Source organism: Gymnogyps californianus, chromosome 15 (genome assembly GCF_018139145.2).
Source record: "Gymnogyps californianus isolate 813 chromosome 15, ASM1813914v2, whole genome shotgun sequence".
Taxonomy (NCBI): domain Eukaryota; kingdom Metazoa; phylum Chordata; class Aves; order Accipitriformes; family Cathartidae; genus Gymnogyps; species Gymnogyps californianus.
Window position 1 is genome coordinate 12,211,285 of NC_059485.1, and position 21,350 is coordinate 12,232,634.

General features: G+C 36.3%; 1 protein-coding gene across 2 annotated transcripts in view; it reads right to left on the reverse strand.

Moving 5' to 3' along the window:
* PARN (poly(A)-specific ribonuclease) overlaps positions 1-21,350 on the reverse strand; it is a 64,580-nt gene that overhangs the window by 18,840 nt on the left and 24,390 nt on the right. For both annotated transcript variants that reach the window (XM_050906036.1, XM_050906035.1), the window contains 3 exons: positions 20,061-20,116; positions 15,191-15,277; positions 7,942-8,016 (listed from right to left, as the gene is read on the reverse strand). In XM_050906036.1, the coding sequence (XP_050761993.1) occupies positions 7,942-8,016; positions 15,191-15,277; positions 20,061-20,116 (218 nt within the window). The remainder of the gene's footprint in view (positions 1-7,941; positions 8,017-15,190; positions 15,278-20,060; positions 20,117-21,350) is intronic.

Here is a 21,350-nt window from a genome sequence, read left to right on the forward strand (position 1 = left end):
ATTTTTTCTGGACACAGAACCAGCAAAAGAAAAGCAGTGAGAGCTCACTGTTGGAGTGGGGAAGAGAGTCATTCCCTTTATGTAACCATGAAGGATTAAGACCGGCACAAACCATTACCTATATTTTAATACCAGCAAATTAAACATTTCAGCTAAGGCTGCACAGTTGCAGGAAGCACACTCCTGCAAAATCTGATGACATTTCTGACACTTGTTAAGAACTTCAGAACAAGAACTAGTGAACTGAGCTTGGAGACATCCTCATGGCAGTGCTGTCCAGAAGACTGTTCAAGATTAACAGAGACATTTTCAATTGAAGCGCCTATTAATGCTCCACATGTCGGGTACTTCAAAAAGAACTATCCAGATAACGAGTTCACCTATCAGATAGAGTTTGCTCCAGGAATGATTGCACCCCATTGCCAGAATTAACATATTCACTACTGCATCAAACAAGTTTGTTGATACTGTCCCCAACTAAAAAGGCATCCCAAATAAAACTAACTCTTCAACTTTTCCATTTTGATAACCCTTATTACCCATGAGGAGTGCAAAACCTACATACTAACTGCTCAGGTCTTCCTAGTGAAGCCATTTCATTCAAGTCCTTACATAGCATACAGGCACATATAACAAATCATTATGATCTTTTGAAAAACTATATGCAGTTTCAAGGTAATGTATGTTTTTAAAAAATCCAACTTGTGTGAAAATAATGTAAAAGCACACATCTACAAAGTGACTATATCTTACTGTAATTATTACAACTATTAGTTTCTCATCTTAAATGCCATTTTGATGCAGCACAAGAATTCAAGCCACTCAAAAATTAATGATATACCAAGATTTTTATATATATATATCTGCACATACATACAAATATATACACATATGTATCACGTAAGATTCAACACTGCAAATTTAGCATCATGATGCAAAATTTAAACCAAGCTTTCCTAAAACATCAAAACCTTATGGATCTTAAGAATCCAAAATTTGATGGGGGGAAGGGGGGGGGGGGGGGGGGGGGGGGGGGGGGGGGGGGAAATCACAAAAAGCTAGAGAAACTGCTTGAGACTGCACATAATTTGAATAAAAAGTAAAACAACAGTAATGGCTGAGATTTGACATACTGCAGTATGACTCCAGCTTCTTTAGTCTACATTAAGGAAGTTTCCTGCCTGGAGTATGTATCTGACATGAATTTCACATTACCTTATTGGTGAAAACACAGTCATGTGAAATATAATTTTTTCAAAGAATCTAGGTAATACAGTACATACTACCTGCCATTTCCCCAAATTCAGTAAGACGACACTGATAAGCACACAATCTCAAATACATCTGTATATTTTTAAATTGTGGTGGTAAGCATTCATGCTAAATAGAAGGTTCTATAGTAAACCTTATAAAACACTAATAAACCATAAAGTCCAGCCCTGTCTGAGAAACTTAGAAGTTCAGAAAGATTGATGATTTAAACAAGAATCATTGAAAGGCCATCACAATTTCAGCTGCTGCACCTGCTTTAGTCCATTGCTCCCCTGCTGTCTAAATACATTGGTCTACTCAATGCCTAGAGGAAGAAGATATCTTGCACACAGTAAATTCTGTATGAGCTCATGTATCAGGGCACTAACACATGGAACAACTTAACATTATTTCAATGCTTGCCATTTATGACAAGCAGTTGCTTTTCACATGTATTTAAAATTTCAGGTTAAGTGTATTTATTGCATTTTAAAACAGCAAGAAAAACACTCTCAGGAAGATTCTCAAGTTAAAATTACTCTTAAATTGAACCAGTGGTTTTTAAATGTTGTAGAAGTTGCTCATAATCAGAAAGAACACAGATGTTATTAAACTGAGCCTAAGCCTTAGGTAAAGAGAATTAAAGGCAAGCATTAGCTGCTAAGGGAAAATAAACCAGGTATGTTTTTGAAGTACCACTGATAAACTTGTCCATTATTTCCATTAACATATAACTATGTCAAATGTCGCAGAACAGAAACCCAATTTTACTTTCAAGCACTTTAAAAATCTAACATTTATAAGACTTTTCCCGTGTTTTAGAAGTTAATCCACCCACAAGTAACAGCATTGTTACATTTTAGATGGCCTATAAAGACTCCACAAGTGCAAAGACATTTAAAGAAACCTCCCTTTAAGAGTGCATTTAGGTTCTTTTTAGACCAGCGACCTAAAGTCACTGAAAGTTAGCCGGCAACAAAATTCAAGGAAACCATGAATAACAAGAGCTTATCATTGATGCAAAGCATTAACTGAGGACTCACAAACTAGTTAACTGCCCAGAATGGTTGAGATACTGAAATGGTTGGAACACTGAAATACTCCAGGTTACATCAATTTATTAATTAAAATAAAATACTGGGTTTACTTTAAAGTTAAGACAAACTGAAGTCTCTCCCTTCTTCCCCACCATTTCCAGACTGTTTGTATGAAGTCTAAAACCCTGTAAGTCAAGAAGCATTGAAGTAGTACTTATTTCACACTAACCTTTCCAGATGAAAAGACAACTTTATAAATATACAAAGCTGAACAGCATCCAAAAGCAAGCTTATCTAGCAAGCTGCAAGTCATAAGAGCCAGTTGTACACCAAAAGTTGGTTCTGAAGTTTCTTGTATTTATCAAATATAAGAATGCACACTGCTTTATCTTTTGCCACACACTTAAAAAGCATGTGCTCCATGTTTGACAGAAATTCTGAGACCACATGAAGTACAATTCGGCAACAGTAAGTTCTGCCTCCCAGATGTCCAACTAAAGGAATATCAACCATTTAACAAATTCTTATTAATTACTACCTTGAACAGCAAACCTCAACAGCAAATAGACTGTGTTTATTGTCCATTATTGTTTTCAGGTGCTTGTAGCTTGGAAATCAGTTTATAGCAGAGCATATTGCAAAAAGTGACAAATTAGAGCCATCTAAACCACCACTTTCACAAACTCATTGGCTTTAACATGACAACATAGCAGTTCAACAGTGATAACTGACACAGAGAACACAGCCCAGTAGAACTCAGGAACAATCTTCCCCCACTAAATATGCAGGTACAACTTGCATAGACAGACATGACAGACACCTAACTCCGTGGTGATTATAAAACGGTTAACTAACATTTGTCTTGATGCAGCTTCCACTTCAAGCTGAAGTTGATATTCTAACTGTAAAGAGTAATATGATTTTATACAAGAACGAGACTTTTCTACTTTTACTAAATTAGAGAGGCTGCCAATATGCGAATCGCATGAATAACCAAATAAAGTGAAGATTCTTGGACATTATTATAAGCAGCAAAATGAGAAGTTTAAGGGATTTGCTTCTTGTTTCCTGAGGTTTCTGTTTTATGTGTTTAAGCATGCTATATTCAGTTTGAAATTTAGGAGCAGCTCCAAAATTGCCTATAAAAACACTGACCTTTCCCCTACTTATTTTTTCACAGGGAAGTAAGTGGAAGAGGAACAAGTCTTTTTATACTATGCAAAGACTCATAGGTCCTTCAGGGTAACACTTTAACAATTAAAAAATTGGAATGTGCATTCTTCCTGGGCACATACACACTACTGATTACCATGTGAAATTTGAAGAGCTACTCATTAGTTTAATTCAGCTAATCAGATTTATACTTTTTTAAACAGAAAAGCGTATGGACCAATGTTTTATCAATCAGTTTTTGACTAGGTCTTAATGGTTACCATCCATGATATTACCTAACTGAGGAACACTGTTTTAAAGAGCACTGGGGGATGAACAGATACATTTTATTACCTACATATTCAAAATGGATTTCTATGCATATTAACATGAGAAACCCAACATATTCCCAGGGTGTAGATGAACAAGTTTTTAGTCCATTTAAAATAACTGAAGCCGGGAGAGTTAGAAGCGACAGAAACAGCATAGAACAGCTTATACAAAGTGTCATATTTTAAGAGATCTGTCATTTGTTTGATGTAAAGGTTAAGCATGAGCATGAAAATTAATTATAATTAATTATCTGAAATGTGAAAGACAACTTGAAGAAAAAAAAATCCCCTCCTCCAACCTCCTCCCCCCTTTTTTTTAATCAGGTAAAAATTAATCTTGACATAAAAGCAAAGCTTTTCAAAGTTTTCAAAGCAGCATGGGAAAAAAAAACCCTGTATTTAGGACACAAGATTATCACAATTTCAATACAACCCTTAGATATAGTTACACAAAACTAGTAATATGGACAAATCACATGTTTCAAATTCTGTTTTAACACCTACAAAGCTGAACAAAATAAAAAGGCATTGGAGAAAAGTTTTTAAGAAACAAGCCAGATTCATCAACTGGTTATCCTGAGTATGTACATCAAGGGATGACTGCAGATCAGTCTTTAAATGATCTGCTGTTCAATTCTATAACTTTACATTAGTTCAGCCAAATATTCACTACTTGAATCACTGCTGCAACTGAAAAATAGACACCTCCCAGATCCAAATTGAGTTTAAAAAAAATTTGGTAGACCTAGAATCAGTTAACACTCCATGCAGATTATTACAAAAGTGATCCTAGCTTTTCATAGTTTTTCCCACACAGTTCCCTTATTAAAAGGATGCAAAACACGTCTGGATGTTTTTACAGTGCTTAGACTCATATATAATGCAAATCTGACCACCTTATCAATACAGGGAAACTTCCACACATCCTTCATGTTCTCAATCCATTTATTTTCCATAAATGCTTTTGTTGCACATGTGTGCTTTGTTAACTACACATATTAATACCAGCTCAAAGCCAGAAACATCTTTAAGAGGTAAGCATAAATGTATGTCTGCAGCAACATCTTGCATTGCATCATACTGTTTGACAGTTCTCTAAGGCTTTTTATATAGTCCAGAAGATGCAGACATATTTATATAAACAGGTTAAAAACCAGGCCACATAATTAGTTTTTCCTAGGTTCTTCACTTAAACACAGCTCACTAAATCACAAGTACAAATAGTGACTTTTATTGCCAAAGCAGTTCATTAAAGAACTTAAGATCAGGAAATAGAATAACAGAATTGATTTTATGATGTATTTATTACATGAAAAAAAAACCCAAAGAGGTTTGAGTGATTTTACAGTAAGAATCACACAGCTTGTTGGTAATTGAGGTTGCTACAGTTTATCAGCTTGGTTGGCTGACTGCTTTCAGTATATGAGCATTTACTAACCTGATTTCATAGAAATCTATAAAAGACTATAATCACCTGAGCTTTCAAACAAATAACTTGTTTCCTAGCACGCAGGCCACAGAACAAGCCTCCCTGTTTGTCAAAGCATAAAAAAAGACACACACACAGAGCAGTGCCAGAAAGATTCAGTTTAAATATTCTGCAGACATTCAGTTCTTTCTACAATATGTAGTTGCTGTAACAAAAAAAAAAACCACAACAACAAAAAAAAACAAAAAAAGTGGTGGTGAATGTGTATGTCAAGCATTCAGACAACAGGTAAGTAACAGAGGTGACAACGGTGGGGAAGTTACCGTAGCAGCATCTAGGAAGGCTTTCAGCTTATGAAATGGCATAAACCACATGGTTTTTATTGAAAACAAATAGTCCTGCAAGTCCCACTTGGAGACACAAGCAATCAACTTGAAAAGGGGAGAAAAAAAGGCACAGATATATAAACTTACAATGACCTATAGATATTCTGTACATCAGGGCACCTGAACTAAAAAGCAGAAAACACAACTTTGTTGTATTTCACCCCAAAGACAAATCCTCTTGGAAAGACAAAAAGGTAGAACAATTCCAACCCTTTATTCAATTTTTTCCTCAGCCTATACCTCACACATGGAGACCAAACTCTGAATAAGATCAATCAGGTCTGAAATAAAAAGCTTCAGACACTTCAGATGAGTTGCTACTTCACTAACATATCATTTGTGATTGCACAGCTCGGAGTACATTTTTACTTAAGATAGTTTAGATTAAGGCTTATTCCCTCTCTGTCATGTACTCGCTGCTGCATGAACAGCATTTCCCTCAAACCTTTGATGGTGTTCTGGGATCACCACTAACTATAATACATAGAGATTACAAATCATGAATGCTTTAGAGGTAAGAAACTAAGATGACACATGCAAGACGTGCTAGCAATGCTTTCCTGAGTTACAGAGCTAGCTAAAATAGGGCCACATTTATTTTGACATAATTCTTTATCTGGAACTGCTCACTAGAAGTTATATGGTCCTTATATCTATATATAGATGAAGAAACAACGGCTCGTGCTGCTATGGAGCATTTGCTGTAAGGAGGCTGCTGGTAAGCACTCAAAATCCTCTGCAGAGATATGTATGTATGAGGAAGTATGATAAACACTCATAATAAGTTAATAAGGAATTAGAGAGATGCACTGATTATGCATCCAGAACCTGAAAGCTTCTTTATTTGAGCTTCGTAAGACAGATGACGGTGAACTCAGTGGGGTTTTCTAATTTGTTTTTTTCTTTTTAGAACTTAATCGTGGGAATTCTGGCAGGATAGCTCTTAAGTGCAACAAAATTTCAGTCACTTAATCAAAAGTGCTATGTATACTGCTGTTCTTACTGGCTCCACAGAATTTGATGCAAGCGTTTCAGTAAATAGGGATGACACTACCATAACATATTCCAAATAATCATGCATAACGGTCCACTTCCAGTCATTATTCCCAGCAGTAAGTTTATGGGTCAGTCCTCAAACATATGCCCAAAAGAACTACAGAAACCACTAAGAGCTTGTCAATCCAACTACAATCAACCAAAAATCTTAAAAAAACCACGACACCCAAACAAACAAAACAAAAAACACAAACCCCCCAAAACCAGAAACATCATCAACAACAAAAAAAAAAAACAAAAAACCAAACCCAAACAAAAAATCCAACCCAAAAAACCCACACCCCAAAAAGATTGTTTTTTCTCATAACTGGAAGCAGTATTTTCAGTAAATTCAGAGGCATTGGTCTCTTCATTTTTTACTTAATTCTTGATTAATTCTTTATGATTTCTCATGAGTGTTACTTATTCCACATTTTTCTTTTGATATCTAGATAATGTTTTGCTCTATGCTTTCAGTCAGCTTCTTATACTGGAAATGGTTCTTTCTAGAGTACCTTGCACAATTGTAAATAGTAAAATATTGCTATCTGTCCTAATTATGTGAATTAGGAACGTGGATTCACTAAGAGTGTTTATGTAGTCATACACAAGTTTTTTTCTTTAATCTAATCCCTCTCCTAAAATCCAAACCAATAAGCAATATATTAAAAAAACCAAACCCCAAACCAGTGAACTTCCAAGAAAAAAGCTAAACATGTATAGTTCCTGTAGAACTTACGTCCCTGAACTTTTTACAAAGCTAAGCTCAAAAATTCAAATAAAAAGTAAAAAATTAAGGTCTGGAGAGATTGCATATTATTAATACACAAACTGTAGACACATTAGCAGTCCAGACTGTTAAGAGACTATTATTTTGCATGCGTTCTACAATACACCGAAAGGTTTTCCACTGCATTTGTTATTTGCAAATGTAAACCAAACCAAACATGTATATCAGTCCAAAGGATATTTGAAGGCAAAGACCATGAAAGTCTTTGATAGTTCTGCTTCGTGCAAAGTAACAGTAAATAACCTCAATAAATACTGCATCAAGTGAAGAAACTAGCATTACTCTACCTATAGGCTCAGGTACTTAGAGGGTCATAGAATGAAACACAAAACTCAACCAAGTCCAGTTTGGGCTTGTTGTCTTTGCTTCAACACACGTGCTGGTACTATAAAAGTTTAGTTCCTCCTATAGCATCTGAACCAAGTCAGTAGTTTTGCCATTAGAATCACAGACCCTGTTGGCTCAGAGCATTTCACAGGAGCCAGTTGAAGTCAAGTCTTAATATGGAAGTAAATTCAGAAACACTTACCTATTTGTACTTGTTCTGGCTGGCTCAATGATACAAATGCTGATGTATCATCAATCCACGAAACCTGAATGTTACCTAGAAAAGGCAAAAAAATGTTTATGACTATTTTTATCTTAGGGTCAGCCACAGATTTCATCTGATGTGCCATGACATAAAAGAAGATAGTCAACTAAGAGTAACTTCACCTGAGAAGGCTTTTGTCCACTGTAAAGGTGCGTAGTGCATACACAGTTGTACGTGAGCCTGGAACTGTTCAGAAAGCAGTGACTGTTAGGGCTGCATATGCATCTCGTATACCCTCAGACCCACCAGAGTAAGGACCAAAAGGAAAGAGACACGTCTAATACCTTTTTCACTCCCAGAGTATTCTTCTGCTTCTTCATAGCTTTTTTTTTAAATAAATCTTAGAACAATTCAAGTAATCTTAGGGTTTTTTTAGTCCTCCCTTCATATGTTCTATATAATTCTACAACAAAAATTGAAGAAATTTTTTCTGGGAAATTTCAGCTCTGTACTAAAATGAAGCACAGCTCTTTGGGTTTTAAAACCTATCCATCCTTCAGAACTGCAGCATTTCCTAAAGACACAGCATGGACAAGCTCCAGTTAACACTCACTGTTCCTTTACTAGTACAGACACCCAAGATAAGAAATTCCAGTGGCGGGGGGGGGGGGGGGGGGGGGAGGTGGAGAGATTGATCATACAAGTGGAGAACTCCAGTTATTGCGACCCTTAATCTTCAAACTCTGGTTTGTTTGGATCACACTATATACCATTTCCAGGATGTGCAATGAAAACTTAATTTGAGTAAATACGAGGACAAATGCACAAAATCATGGACCTCATTTGGACTGGAAATAAGTTCCTCCACTCACCAAGCAGTTAGTGTTTTTTCTATGTGAATGGCTTAAAATGTCACATTAGCACTAAAAGAGGTCATAATCAAGCAAAAGCAGAAGAAAGGATTCCCATTCCAGACACAAGGTCTTATTATAGTCTGAAATCCATTTACATCTCCTGTCTTCATCTAAGTGCTCTACTGTTAGTACAATTCAGATATTGAAAATTGGTGCAATTTTTTTTCAGGTAGACTAGGAAATCAACTTATATATAATGTTACACCACCATTTAACCTTCAGACATTACAAGGTTAAAAACAATGATGCAAAATGCATTAAAATGCATTTTATTTTCAGATGTTTAATCTATTTAAATCTAATTTAGCCTACAGGTTACAAGGTTATAGAAGTCTCTTCTGAAATCCAGCCAGATAATAAACAGATTTTCTAATTATAAAAAATAAAAGCCTAGTTAGATTTAGTTTGCATGCTATACATTTGAGTAGCCAGCTGTTTAGGACTTTAACTTATAATCATTTTGATCATTGCCAAAACCATAATTAATTCAGTATGGTTTCTGACATTTCCCTATACTAAAGGACTAAGGCTGCTACTAAGAGCCTACGCTGAGAAGTCAAATGTTAGAATTTCTTTAAACACTTTGTAGGGCAAATAAATTCAATTTCTAATAATTCAGTTTTTGAAGAACATAGATCTTTGCTGCCTATGGGTAAGGGTCTTTACTGTAGGGAGAACATGCTTTTGGCAGGACATTTAACATTTCACAACACAGGAAAAGCCCAAGCTGATTTATGATTGCAACTCATAATTGTAGTGCACTTGGTAGGACCCCAACACCGAGCTTCCTTTAAATATTAGAAATTACTGCACAATTTAACATTGTTCCAAGTGCATTGATAAGTTATTGCTCTGAATTTCTTTGTGTATCAAGTCCTCCTTTTTTGCATTACTACTTACAAAAATTTTTAAACAGTCATTTGAGACCTCTGAGACCACACTCTGTAATTCTTCAACATGGAAGCGCTGTCCAGATTCTGTCTCTTTCCTATATATGTATAGTTAATAAATTCCATATCTACCCTGAACAGACCAAAAGAAAGATCAGAAAGAAAGATTCTCCTGAACATCTTGCAACTGTGCCCTTAGTGTAAAATATCAAAGAGGATCAGTGACGGACTAAAATCTCCTGAAGGAGTTCAGCTACTACTCAAACGGACTTCAGTGCCCATATTTTCACTAAGTACCAATTAAAAATAAATAAATAAAAATCCAACCTATTGATGGCACATCTCAGTATCAGATACTTATCCATTGCTGCAGAAAGGCTGCTGCACTCTAAATGACTTTGGTATTTTAGATAATTAAGGGTTGAAATATGCTGCCTTTATACTCAGATTTATACATTTTTAATATATAATTTTAAGAACAAATCAAACGTTAAATAGTGGACGCTGAGCTGCAATCTGAAGAGAACTGCAACAAATGCTCTTATGCAATTCTCCACGCTTAAAAGATACTCTTTGCAGACTATGTCACATTTCATTATTATTAAGAAATAAGAATTTAAGAGAGACAAGATTAATAAATTAGATCATTCAGCAATATTGCTAAGCACTCAGTAAATATTGTGCATTTCAAGTACGGTGAAAGGGCAACAAAGATCTGAAAAGCAAATGCATCTGCACTTGAAGTACAATATTTAGCAATCAACATTGCCGCATGCCAGCTTGCTGCAAGGCTAATCCAAATAAGCCATATACAGCAATGTAATAGAATACCAGCTTTAGAGAAATAAAACAGAAGATTTCTCTCTCTACACTTCTAGAATAGATCAAATGTCTTCAATACTTTGAAGAACACGATTGTTAGCCTATATGACCCCTTGTCTATTTGCTACTACGTGCAATGTCAAACAATGTCCTTTGCTAAAAAAAGAGTAACATCAAGTAAAGAATTATCAAGTGAAATAAAACATCTTCACCCACACAGGAGTAGATGAAAATCTGATCTGTTGCTTCTGAGATGAAGGCACAAAGTAACATGTTTTTTTCTACAAATAAATTTGAAAATTCTCTCTATATAAACACAAACATGCAAACAACATTAAAATCCACAGAATAAAATGATACTGATGGATTATGTCATTCAAACAGATTTTCCTTCAGTTTTTATACCACAGCGACCACAGGTATGGAAAGGCTTCTGTATAACAGACTAAGTAAACTAGGACTCAGCCTTCAAAAGACAATTATAAGGAAGATACCTGTACATGTGTATGGGGAAGATATGAGTACAGAAATTATATGAAAGACATACAGAGGGCATTCACTATTTCATTATAAAACAACTAAGGGACATCTAATAAAAAATACAGAAGTTTTAAAATCAAAAGAATTTTTCACACAATGCTTAATTGCAGTTAGGGAACTGCCACCAAGTGCTGTGGATGACAAGAATATATATGGGATAAAGAATGATTTTAGACTGACTTACAGAAAGCTGTGAAAGGCTCAAACTAAAAGATGCAAGTGTGACCTCTAGCTCGTGAGTCCCTAAGTTATAGATTGCTAGAAGGCAGGAAAGTTGTTTTACTTTGGCTCTGTTCTTATACATTTCCTACACAACTGTCAGTGGCAATTAAACACTTAGGATAGGTATTAGGACTATATGGACCTTCATATTCCATTTTCTTACAATAAAAAAAAAAAACTGACCACAGTGACACCATGATAGAATTGCTAACAGTTTCTGGACACTGACTGCATCAGACAGTAGAAACAGTTGAAGCTTTTATTCTACGAGCAAGGGTTGAAGCATATATTAAACACAAACAACATTTTCCTGGTGAATAATTGAGAAGGGTTAACCGAGCTTCCACCTTTCTGGCAGGAAGACAGGGTACAAAGAAGGCAAGAACAGCTGAAGGAAAACATTGGCATGAGAAGAAGGAGGAAAGGCCAGAAATGCACATAGAAAAAATAGGATTAAAATTTTAAAAACCCTACAAAAACAAAAACAAAAGAAACAACAAAAAAACAAAAAACCCACCACCATAAAAAAGCCCCCCCAAACCAAAAACCTACACTCAAAGCTCACATGCCTATATGAACATGAGCTCAGAAGAATACTTAATATACACATAGTGTGCGAAAAGTTTTCCTTAAACTAGATTGTTCACCTTTGAAAGGGACATTTTTCAAACTCCCCCCCCCCCCCCCCTTTTTTTTTTTTAAGAAAAGTTAAACAGTGAGCTTGCAGTACAGTGGTTAACAGGAACAGATGTCAGTGTACGGAACTTGTAAATTAGTCTCAAAAATGTATTTAAGAGTCACTTAAAACTCACCTATATAGTAGTTTGGACTACTAAAACCAGATTTAAACATACAAAGGACTGGTTACATTTTAAAAGTAATTTATGCATCTTCCAAGATCACTATGACTCCAGGAACTACATTAGCATTCACCTCCCTCTTAAAGATGACTCTCACGCTCTCACAAAATACAATGCATAGGTTTGACTCCACTCACTTACAAAATTTTTAAGTAGTAGTTTTTATAATACTTTGATAGTATGTGTTTTAATTAAAACCCATCAAAGACATTAATTTAAGTAGAAGTGAAGGCTATACACAAAGCTGTATTCCAGCAAATACTATTTTAATACTTTCATATTTCACATCAGCATGACCAAATAAACTACTCAAATTTAAGGATTTAAAGAAAGTAAGTATTCTGAGAGACTGCATAGTACTGCAAGTACTTGTACAGTGAAACTATATTCACCCATGAGACTATAAAAACATCTTGCATGAACAGGTGTCCACTTGGTATGCATACAGTACTGAAAGACTTCAGAATCATGAACACCCCTTCTACAGTAGCAAACATAAAACAGTTCCAAGTTTGACACTGCAGCCCCTTCAGCTGTTTCACTGCTTTCATTAGAAGCTTCACGGAAGATTACAACTCTGCTTCAATTCATACTAGGCTAAAACAAATTCAAAATAATTTTTCTATAAAGTCAGATTAATGCTGCTATTCAACTTAACAATTGACTTTTAAGCCATGTAAAAGCTTAATTTAAAAACACTTTTGTTTAACTGATGTAATAAATTGGGATAATTCATGTCTGTTACTGCCATATTTTTTTGGCTTTTGGCAAATCACTTAACCTCACATTGTGCCACTCTGTCTCTCTGTCCAGCTACAACTGAAAAAGCATGGGTACTCCTAGAATTTTGGAAGGAATCTGCAGTTTGTTTTGAGATACCATGGCAATAAGACCTAAAACAAAACCTAGATTAAGTACTACCCGAATACCAGGAGTTTGTAAATCCAGGTACGAAAACATGCAGCTCTGATATCTGGAGAAGTGAGAGAAATGGGAATTTCAAAATTGAATAGTATTTTGAGATGTGTAAGTATGACCCCTGGTGGTAGCGATCTGTGCTTGCATTTCACACCAACACTGAAGGGGAGGAGTTGACAAAATAAGAAAAATTACATGGCTGAGTCTTTAAAAGCCTATAGAAACAATATCCAAACTGCATTGTTTCTTACCCCTGTAATAGCAACTCTAGAAGAATCTCAGTAACTTTCTACATTCTCACATTCTAGATTTCCCAATCAGGAATATTAAATCCTATCGAGCTTTATACTAGCATCATGCTGCAGTACGGATCAAAAAGTCAGAAGGAACTGAGTGAATTTTATATAGGTCCAGAGACCCTGCACAGACTACCAAGTCACAATTCTAGGTGAAGAGGAGAAGAATGGTATCATTCTGTAAACTAGCATGGTGACCCACAGCAAGCACAGGAGTGACAAGACTACGTACACTGAGGGACTTCCATCCTTTTACTGGTGATTAAACGTCCTTATGGATACCACAGCAATTATTTCAATGGAGGTTAGGTTCAGGTTTGCCCTGAATCCGTTTGCCACACTACAAACTCTGACTTAAGTCATTAAGTGTGGTACATTACTTTGAAACAAATGCAGTACATCAAGTATTAGCTAAACAGACATTTCTTCATTTGCTTGTCTCCAAAAGGGGAAAGGTCCATTTTACAATAGAGAGCCAACTAGTCACTTATCTGCTTAAAAACACATGTAAAAATATGCACAGTTTTTACAGCAATTATACTCCAATGGAAAAAATTGGTACTGGGACTTTAAGACTGGGGACAGGAAAAAGGGGAAACTATAGTGCCAAGCAGAAAATTTTTAGGCATAGGGAAATTACAAATTCTGTCATACATGCTCTGCTTAGAGATGCCAAGACTAATGTAATGTAAAGCAAAGATTTTATTTTTTTAAATGAGAAAGTGATCCCCCCAATAAACACTTTAGTAAATAGCTTCCTTTTATTAATTTTTTTAAACCAATTTCCCATTAAAATCCTTATTACAGAATTTGAGGAAGACAAGACGCATAAATGTCTATTATATGTAACATTTAATAAGCTACTTTCAATAACATATCGTAAGTATTGTGAGCAAATATTTCTGGATAATCATGCAAAAAATTATTTTAATAAGAGTGTAATTTTTGTTTTACATTAAATGTTTTAAGAACTGGAAATAAGTCACCTCGGGGGCGGGGGTGGGCAGAAAAATAATTTAAAGTTATTTGCAAGCCCAAAAGATCTCTTTTGAAGCATTACCTTAAGAAACTAGAAACAAATCTGCAGTAAAAATCTCGGAAACAACATCCAACACAGGGCTGTATGAAAGACCACTCTTGTTCTGATTTAGGGACGCAAAGCATAACCACTGTTTTCTGCTGCAAGAGTTAGGTATCGGGAGATCACTGTCAATTAATTAGGATCTCCGTGTCCTTACATTATATACTAATACTTAGCAGAGGAACAACAGGACTACTAGCCCCCATTTATTAGATAGCTTTTTTTGTTGTTTCTTCTGACTTGGATGGTGTTCACAATCTTGAAATCAAATTGGCTATTTTCAAGCTTGCTTGCCTAGACTCACGTAAGTTAGTGTCTGGCTTTAAGCAGACTGCAGGATGAAGCTTATTCCTAAAACCTCGATCTGCCTTTCACACTAATCCCCACTCCCTTTACCCACCTATATAAACTCTTACCTCCTCCCGGGAGAGGCTGTAAAAAGGATCAAAGGTCCACGATATTCAACAAGCACCACATAAAAAGATTTCTAAAGAGCAGTTCATCAGGGCGGACATTTTCAACGCAGCATTACAAAGAAAGTCCACAGGACACCATTCAAAAATTACAAAAGGTGATTCATCATTACCTATATTAGGAGTAAGTCTGCATCCAGAGATTAAAAAAGAACAAACAAAACCAGAGGTACTTGCTAATGACAAAGAGGAAAAAAAATGTATAAGGAAGGATAGACTATATCACTCACCAAAGGCACTGAAAAGCTGGTAAAGGTCACTAGTCTTCCACTCTTTGGGAAAAGTCACATGAAGAACATGATCTCGCTTTGGCTGCACTGCGAAACAAAAAAAGCATTTGTTAAAATAAGAGTCACTACTAGTATCTTTAGAATATCCTAAAAAAGATATCCAATATGGTCATGTAGCTTTTTTTTTCCCCTTCCTTTTTTTTTTTTTTTTTTTTTTAAATAAGAGAACAGGCCAAGATCTATGAAACTACATCAGGCACCAATGAAAATGTGCCTGCAATTATGCATGAAATAGACATACTAAATCCTACTAGCTCATCTGTATAAGAAATTGAAACAGCATTACATGCAGTGGGAAATGCTCACAAATCCAGTCCTTCACATCCTTTGCACCAAGTTCAATGACAGAAGAAAAAACAACAGCCTCTTCATGCTCCAGCTCTAGCTTTAAAAAATTCTTAGCAATAATTCAATGTTGCCATTTTTCTGTCAATAAAAAACTTACTGTGAAACAATGTTCAATTCAGTTTTCATATAACATTAGGTACAAGCTAGAATATACACACTGACAGACTTTTTTTTTTTATTAAAAACTACATCAAGAAAAAAATAGCATGTAAAGGCCAACATCTAAAGAAGTGCAAAAGAAGTGTTTGGTGTACACTGAAAGTTATTTGGAGCTTTATGAATTTGAGAGAGAGAATCCAAGTCAAACTGCTGGACGAGGTAAGAGTACAAGCCAAGCCAAGTCAAGCCAAGAGGACAAGGCCGAGCCAATCAGCAATGGTGGTAGCGCCTCTGTGATAACATATTCAAGAAGGGGAGAGACTGCTGAAAAGAAGAGCTGCAGCAAAGAGGAGTGGGATGTAAGAGAAACGACCATGCAGACACCGAGGTCAGTGAGGAAGGAGAGGGAGGAGGTGCGCCAGAGCAGAGATTCCCCTGCAGGCCGTGGAGGACCCCACGCCGGAGCAGGCGGCTGGGCCCGGAGAAGGCCGTGACTCCGTGGGAAAGCCCACGCTGGAGCAGTTTGTGGAGAACTGCAGCCCGTGGAAAGGACTTGAGTTGGAGAAGCCCATGGAGGGCTGACCCCCGTGGGAGGGACCCCACGCTGGAGCAGGGGAAGAGTGTGAGGAGTCCTCTCCCTAAGGAGGAAGGAGCGGCAGAGACATGTGATGAACTGACCACAACCCCCATTCCCTGTCCCCCTGTGCCGCTGTGGGGGCAGGAGGTAGAGGAATCGGGAGCAAAGCTGAGCCCGGGAAGAAGGGAGGGGTGGGGGGGGAAGGTGTGTTTTTAAGATATGGTTCTATTTCTCATTTTCCTACTCTGATTTGATTGGTAACAAATTAAATTGATTTCTTTTTTCCCCAAGTCGAGTCTGTTTTGCCTGTGACCATAATTGGTGACTGATCCCTCCCTGTCCTTGTCTTGACTCACAAGCCTTTCGTTATATTTTCTCCTCCCCATCCCACCGGGGGGAGGAGTGAGCGAGCTGCTGCATGGTGCTTTGTTGCCAGCTGCGCCTAAACCACGACAGACCATCAACCACTTGTTATTGCTATATCCGACCTTCATGTGTACTTCACCCCATTATACAAGGGGAAACCTGCTAGGGTTTTTTGCCACATTTGGTTAAGATGCAACTTTGCACTGTTTTCTGATGAAAGGCTTGTGCATTGTTAATTTCATAAATACAGCTAAGCATTAGCAATTACTACAATTTAGTTATGACTAGTAATTACAGTAAGTGGTAGTGTCCTCAGCCTGGTATGTGCTTTATAGTAGAAAGCATGTATGTTTCTAGGTGTAACTCTATTCCACAAGTAATGCTTCATTTTTGCATGAACTTGAGAACTGTAGCTTTCAACAGCTACAGTTTCCCAAATAGAACAGACTTCTATGCACTTTGGTTTTAAGCCTTCCCACCCCTGCCCAAAGGGTTAATGGAATTTTTATTCCCAAATAATTTTTTAACATCTTGCATAAACTCAACAGAACACAACAGTTACTTAGAGGCCTCAAACTCAATTTCCTAACAAAAACATGTCATGAAAATAGGACAGAGATTTCCAAATGCTCATCTAAGGAAGAGATTGCAGTATGAATTCAATTATAGTATTAAAATACCAAAAAAAAAAAAATCATCACAAAAGCGCTATTATGCATGTACCAGCAATAAAAATAATACAGTCATAACTCAGCATCTCATAACTGAAATACTGAATGCTTAATGAAGTCAGGGGAAAATAAGTTTCATAAGTTTTGTTTTGAGTAACTACTTGTTTTGCTCCGCGTAAGTAAAGAACCTAGTTTTTCAGTTGCAAAAAAATGGAAGACCAGAACATGACCCTGTGGTAAGCTATAACATGGTGTCTAGTTGGTCAGAGGACCCGTGCAGCTTAGAAAAGGGTAAATTTTCCATCTGCCTGATTATATCAGCTGAACTAAAATTGATATTGGACACAGGTATGCAGGAATATAGCCTTTTCCAGATGAAACAGTATTAACTGAAGATGTTATAGCTGCCAACCTCCAGCCACTTGTGATTTGCTTGTAAGTGTTTTAATCTGTTTTGCTCAAAACAAGCTGAGTTTATCAGAAACTCCCTGCTAACAAATTACAGGTTTGCATGAGCACCTGAGCATCAGATTGGATGGAGACACAAGCAGCTAAAGAAAGCAATCCCTTCATGAGCACAGGTGAAGTCTTGTTCCTTAAATCTGCTACTTCAAAAACCAAAAAGGACACAAAATTTTTTAAGCACCAGAATTCAATTTTTTTGGTACTATACAAGCCAAACACCAAAACCCCACAAATTGTCTTAACAAGCCAATGAAGATCAATTCATTGCTGTATAGCCTATTGAATGGCTAGCAATTCAAAGGTTTAAGAATTTGAAATCCAGTAGTAGAGAATTATAACTGTAACAACTCCAGTTTCAGATGTTACCCTTTTTCTATCGATTAGAGAGAAGAAACTACTCCTAACCCTGCAGCACCAGTTTATTCTTAAATTCATTTTGAATCCTCTGTTAAACCTCTATACCTTCTACCTACTCAGGTAAGAAATACTTGATTCATATTCTGCTTTGCAGTCATTTCATTCAGTGCAGCAACTTCAATCTTTTTAAAGGAGTTTTTAAACACACAGTAACAAAAGATGATGATGAAAGTCACTTTCACATATTCAATAGACTTAACATATGTTACCGAACTCCATTATTTCTGGAAAAATTGCACAAACTAACTCTAACACTACAGGACAAATAAACTGACAAACACACCAAAACTTAGGGCAGTCACCTAGTTAGCTGCACCTCACTTTTTTTTTTTAAATACAGTCTCCAATTATATCTACCACAGAAGTGTGCCCTTATTCTTTGCATGGCTTTACTTCTCTGCAAAAATGCCCCCTACAGACAACAAACAACCAGATAGCTTCCTCAACCTACAGCAGCGTTCAAATCTCAGAATAGAAATAAAAGTTTCTAAAGCAGCCAGCCAAACATGCTACCCCAGATGTACTTTCTGTTTTGAAGCTTACAAAGTCTCCCTGGTTGAGATTCTGCTGTAACATCTGCATGAGTCTGTTCTACAGGAGTGGCTTTCAGATAAGAGAGACAGACTTTCAGAGGCAGTCTCTTTTTTGGCAACTCTCCTTGGCAAAGTATCAAAACAATCCTGTAAGCTGGCTAGCAAGTGGAAGTAGCATCTTTACAGCTTAGTAGCTTTGGCATTCTCTCAATGACCCAAAGTATTTATCCATTCTTCCACTCAATATCAAACAGTTGGGGAAAGAAGTATGCAACATAATTAGATAACCATTCCAACAGATCTGCAGAGCCAGAGCTCAGTGATCTGATCACCTAACTGCATTTAAAAATTGAATATATACCCTTACAGCATATATTTTTCTCTCCAGTAGTCACTTCCATCTTTCTAGAACTGCATGCTGTTACTATTAAACTAGCATGTAATAAAGGGTCATCCTCCAGTCTGAGCTTTCCAATGCATGGAGTGGAAAATGTCTTCACATCAATATTGCTTCCAGATGGGTATCATTTTTAAGACATTTGTGTATCTGACTTCACTGTATAAAATTAAGCTTTCTTCTAGTCAATGACTATACTGACCTCCAAGGCTTTACATTTTCGTAAGTCAAGACATCAGTGGTAACACTCACCCGAAGTTTTCTCCCTCATAGTGTAACATCCCATAACAGTAAGGACCTTTATGTTAGTAAAATCTGTTTTCATTTAAATGTATAGCAACTTGTTACAGCCCCAGGTCTGTAACCTGAAATAACTTGAAATTTAAAAATATTTCAAGTAATATTTTTCCATTTATGTAATCATAATCTCATATGGCAAAAGAATTCTGATGTTTCGATTCAAGTTAAGTAAAGGTACTGCTGCACGCAAATTGTGAAGTAAAGTGGCCAGAAGATTTTTAGAACCATTTGCTATTCACTAGTTTGCATCCTGTATTTACTGCTGGGGTGAGGGGAGAGGGAGAAAGTGTTAAGACCCCACTTTATATGTTGTATGGTACGTAAGAATAGTGACCCAAAATAACCATAAAGCTGTTAATTTCAAACTCTGTTACATTTAGTTACAACAGTTTAATCTGTTCTAGTCAATCCACTTTATAACGCAGATTCTCTGGTCAAAGTTGAAGAACTTATGGTTTTACTATTTCATTCAAAAAAAAAAAAAAAAAGGAGATGTTTAGATCATTTGATAAGTGGCTAATAACCTAAACACAGATGATGTCCCATGCTTTAGATATATGATAATTAATCTTTACACTTCCTCCTCCAGGAAATCTGTCAGAATGGTAGTAAGTTTACAATGAAATAAGGTACTTACAGTCTGGTCCTTCCAAATTGAGATATGGTATGTCCATTACTCTCATAAGAAATAGCCTGAAGCAAAATGGAAAAGCACCATTAGCAAATTTCGGCCTAAATACCTTTTAATAAGCTTTCTTCTTTATAGTTTTTTAGATGTTGCTTCTGAAGAAGCAAAATTAATCATCCCAACCATATCTTAAGCTATATTAAGACAAACAGACCCTCTAATTACGTCCAATCCATTATCTAACAATCCAGATACCTGGCATCATGCTAGTAATTTACTTATTCAACAAAACAAGAACACAGAAGCCCCAAACTGTTACTGCTGAAAACAATTAAAACAAGTGGGGAAATGAACATTTAGAAAGTAGCAGCTCTGCGAAGTAAGAGTCAGTTACACGGTGGATAGTGCAAAAGCTGTCATTCTAAATACATATATACTTTCCCATTTTCCATGCACTGCATCATGCTTTAGACAGACTGGATCTTAAAACCCTAAAACTGCAAAAGCCGTCATGACACTTGAGTGGAGATAACTGGGACGAGTCTTTTGTCCTTTAACATGTAATTGAAGAGTTTCTCAAAACATTCAAGGAATGCTTTCAATAAAAGCTCATATTCAGCTCTGAAAACTATTTCCCTCCAAAATAAGTAGCTTAAAATCCTGTCATAGGTATAGATGCCACATTGCTGTTACAAAACATTTGCTGTGTATAGTGTTCACTGGAGGGCTAAAATAAATAACTTTTCTATCATAACTTCAAAAAGCTTCTAAAATGCTTATCAGATTACAGTTACAGTATTCAACTAAGTAATAACTGATACAAACAGCTGATAAAAACATTTTAAGTGTGCAGACTGATCTGTAATTCCCTAGAGATTCTTTGTATCATACCACACTCACTAGTAGTTTTTTTACGAATCTGAACATTATGTCCTTATGGTTACTTGTATCACTGAAAAGTCTACTGGAATGCAGTTGATAACTTGTCTTTACTATAAACACTCAGAAGAAAAAAAAAAAACCACTGGGGAGAAAATGGACTATATGACAGCTTCACATGTGAGCCAGAGGGTCTTCAGAGAACTGACACCAGTTATGATACACACTGTTCCATCTAATTTCTCTTCCTGAGTCTCAGGGAAGATAGGGTATAATGTGCATTGTCCCCCTGAGCACTGCAGAACCTAAAAGGAATTTTATCAATAAAAATTAGAAACATCAGCATCAGTTAACTTCAGAAACTTTAACAATACCAGCATAGCACTGAGTAATGAAGATGTTTTACAAAGGAGCCAGAGT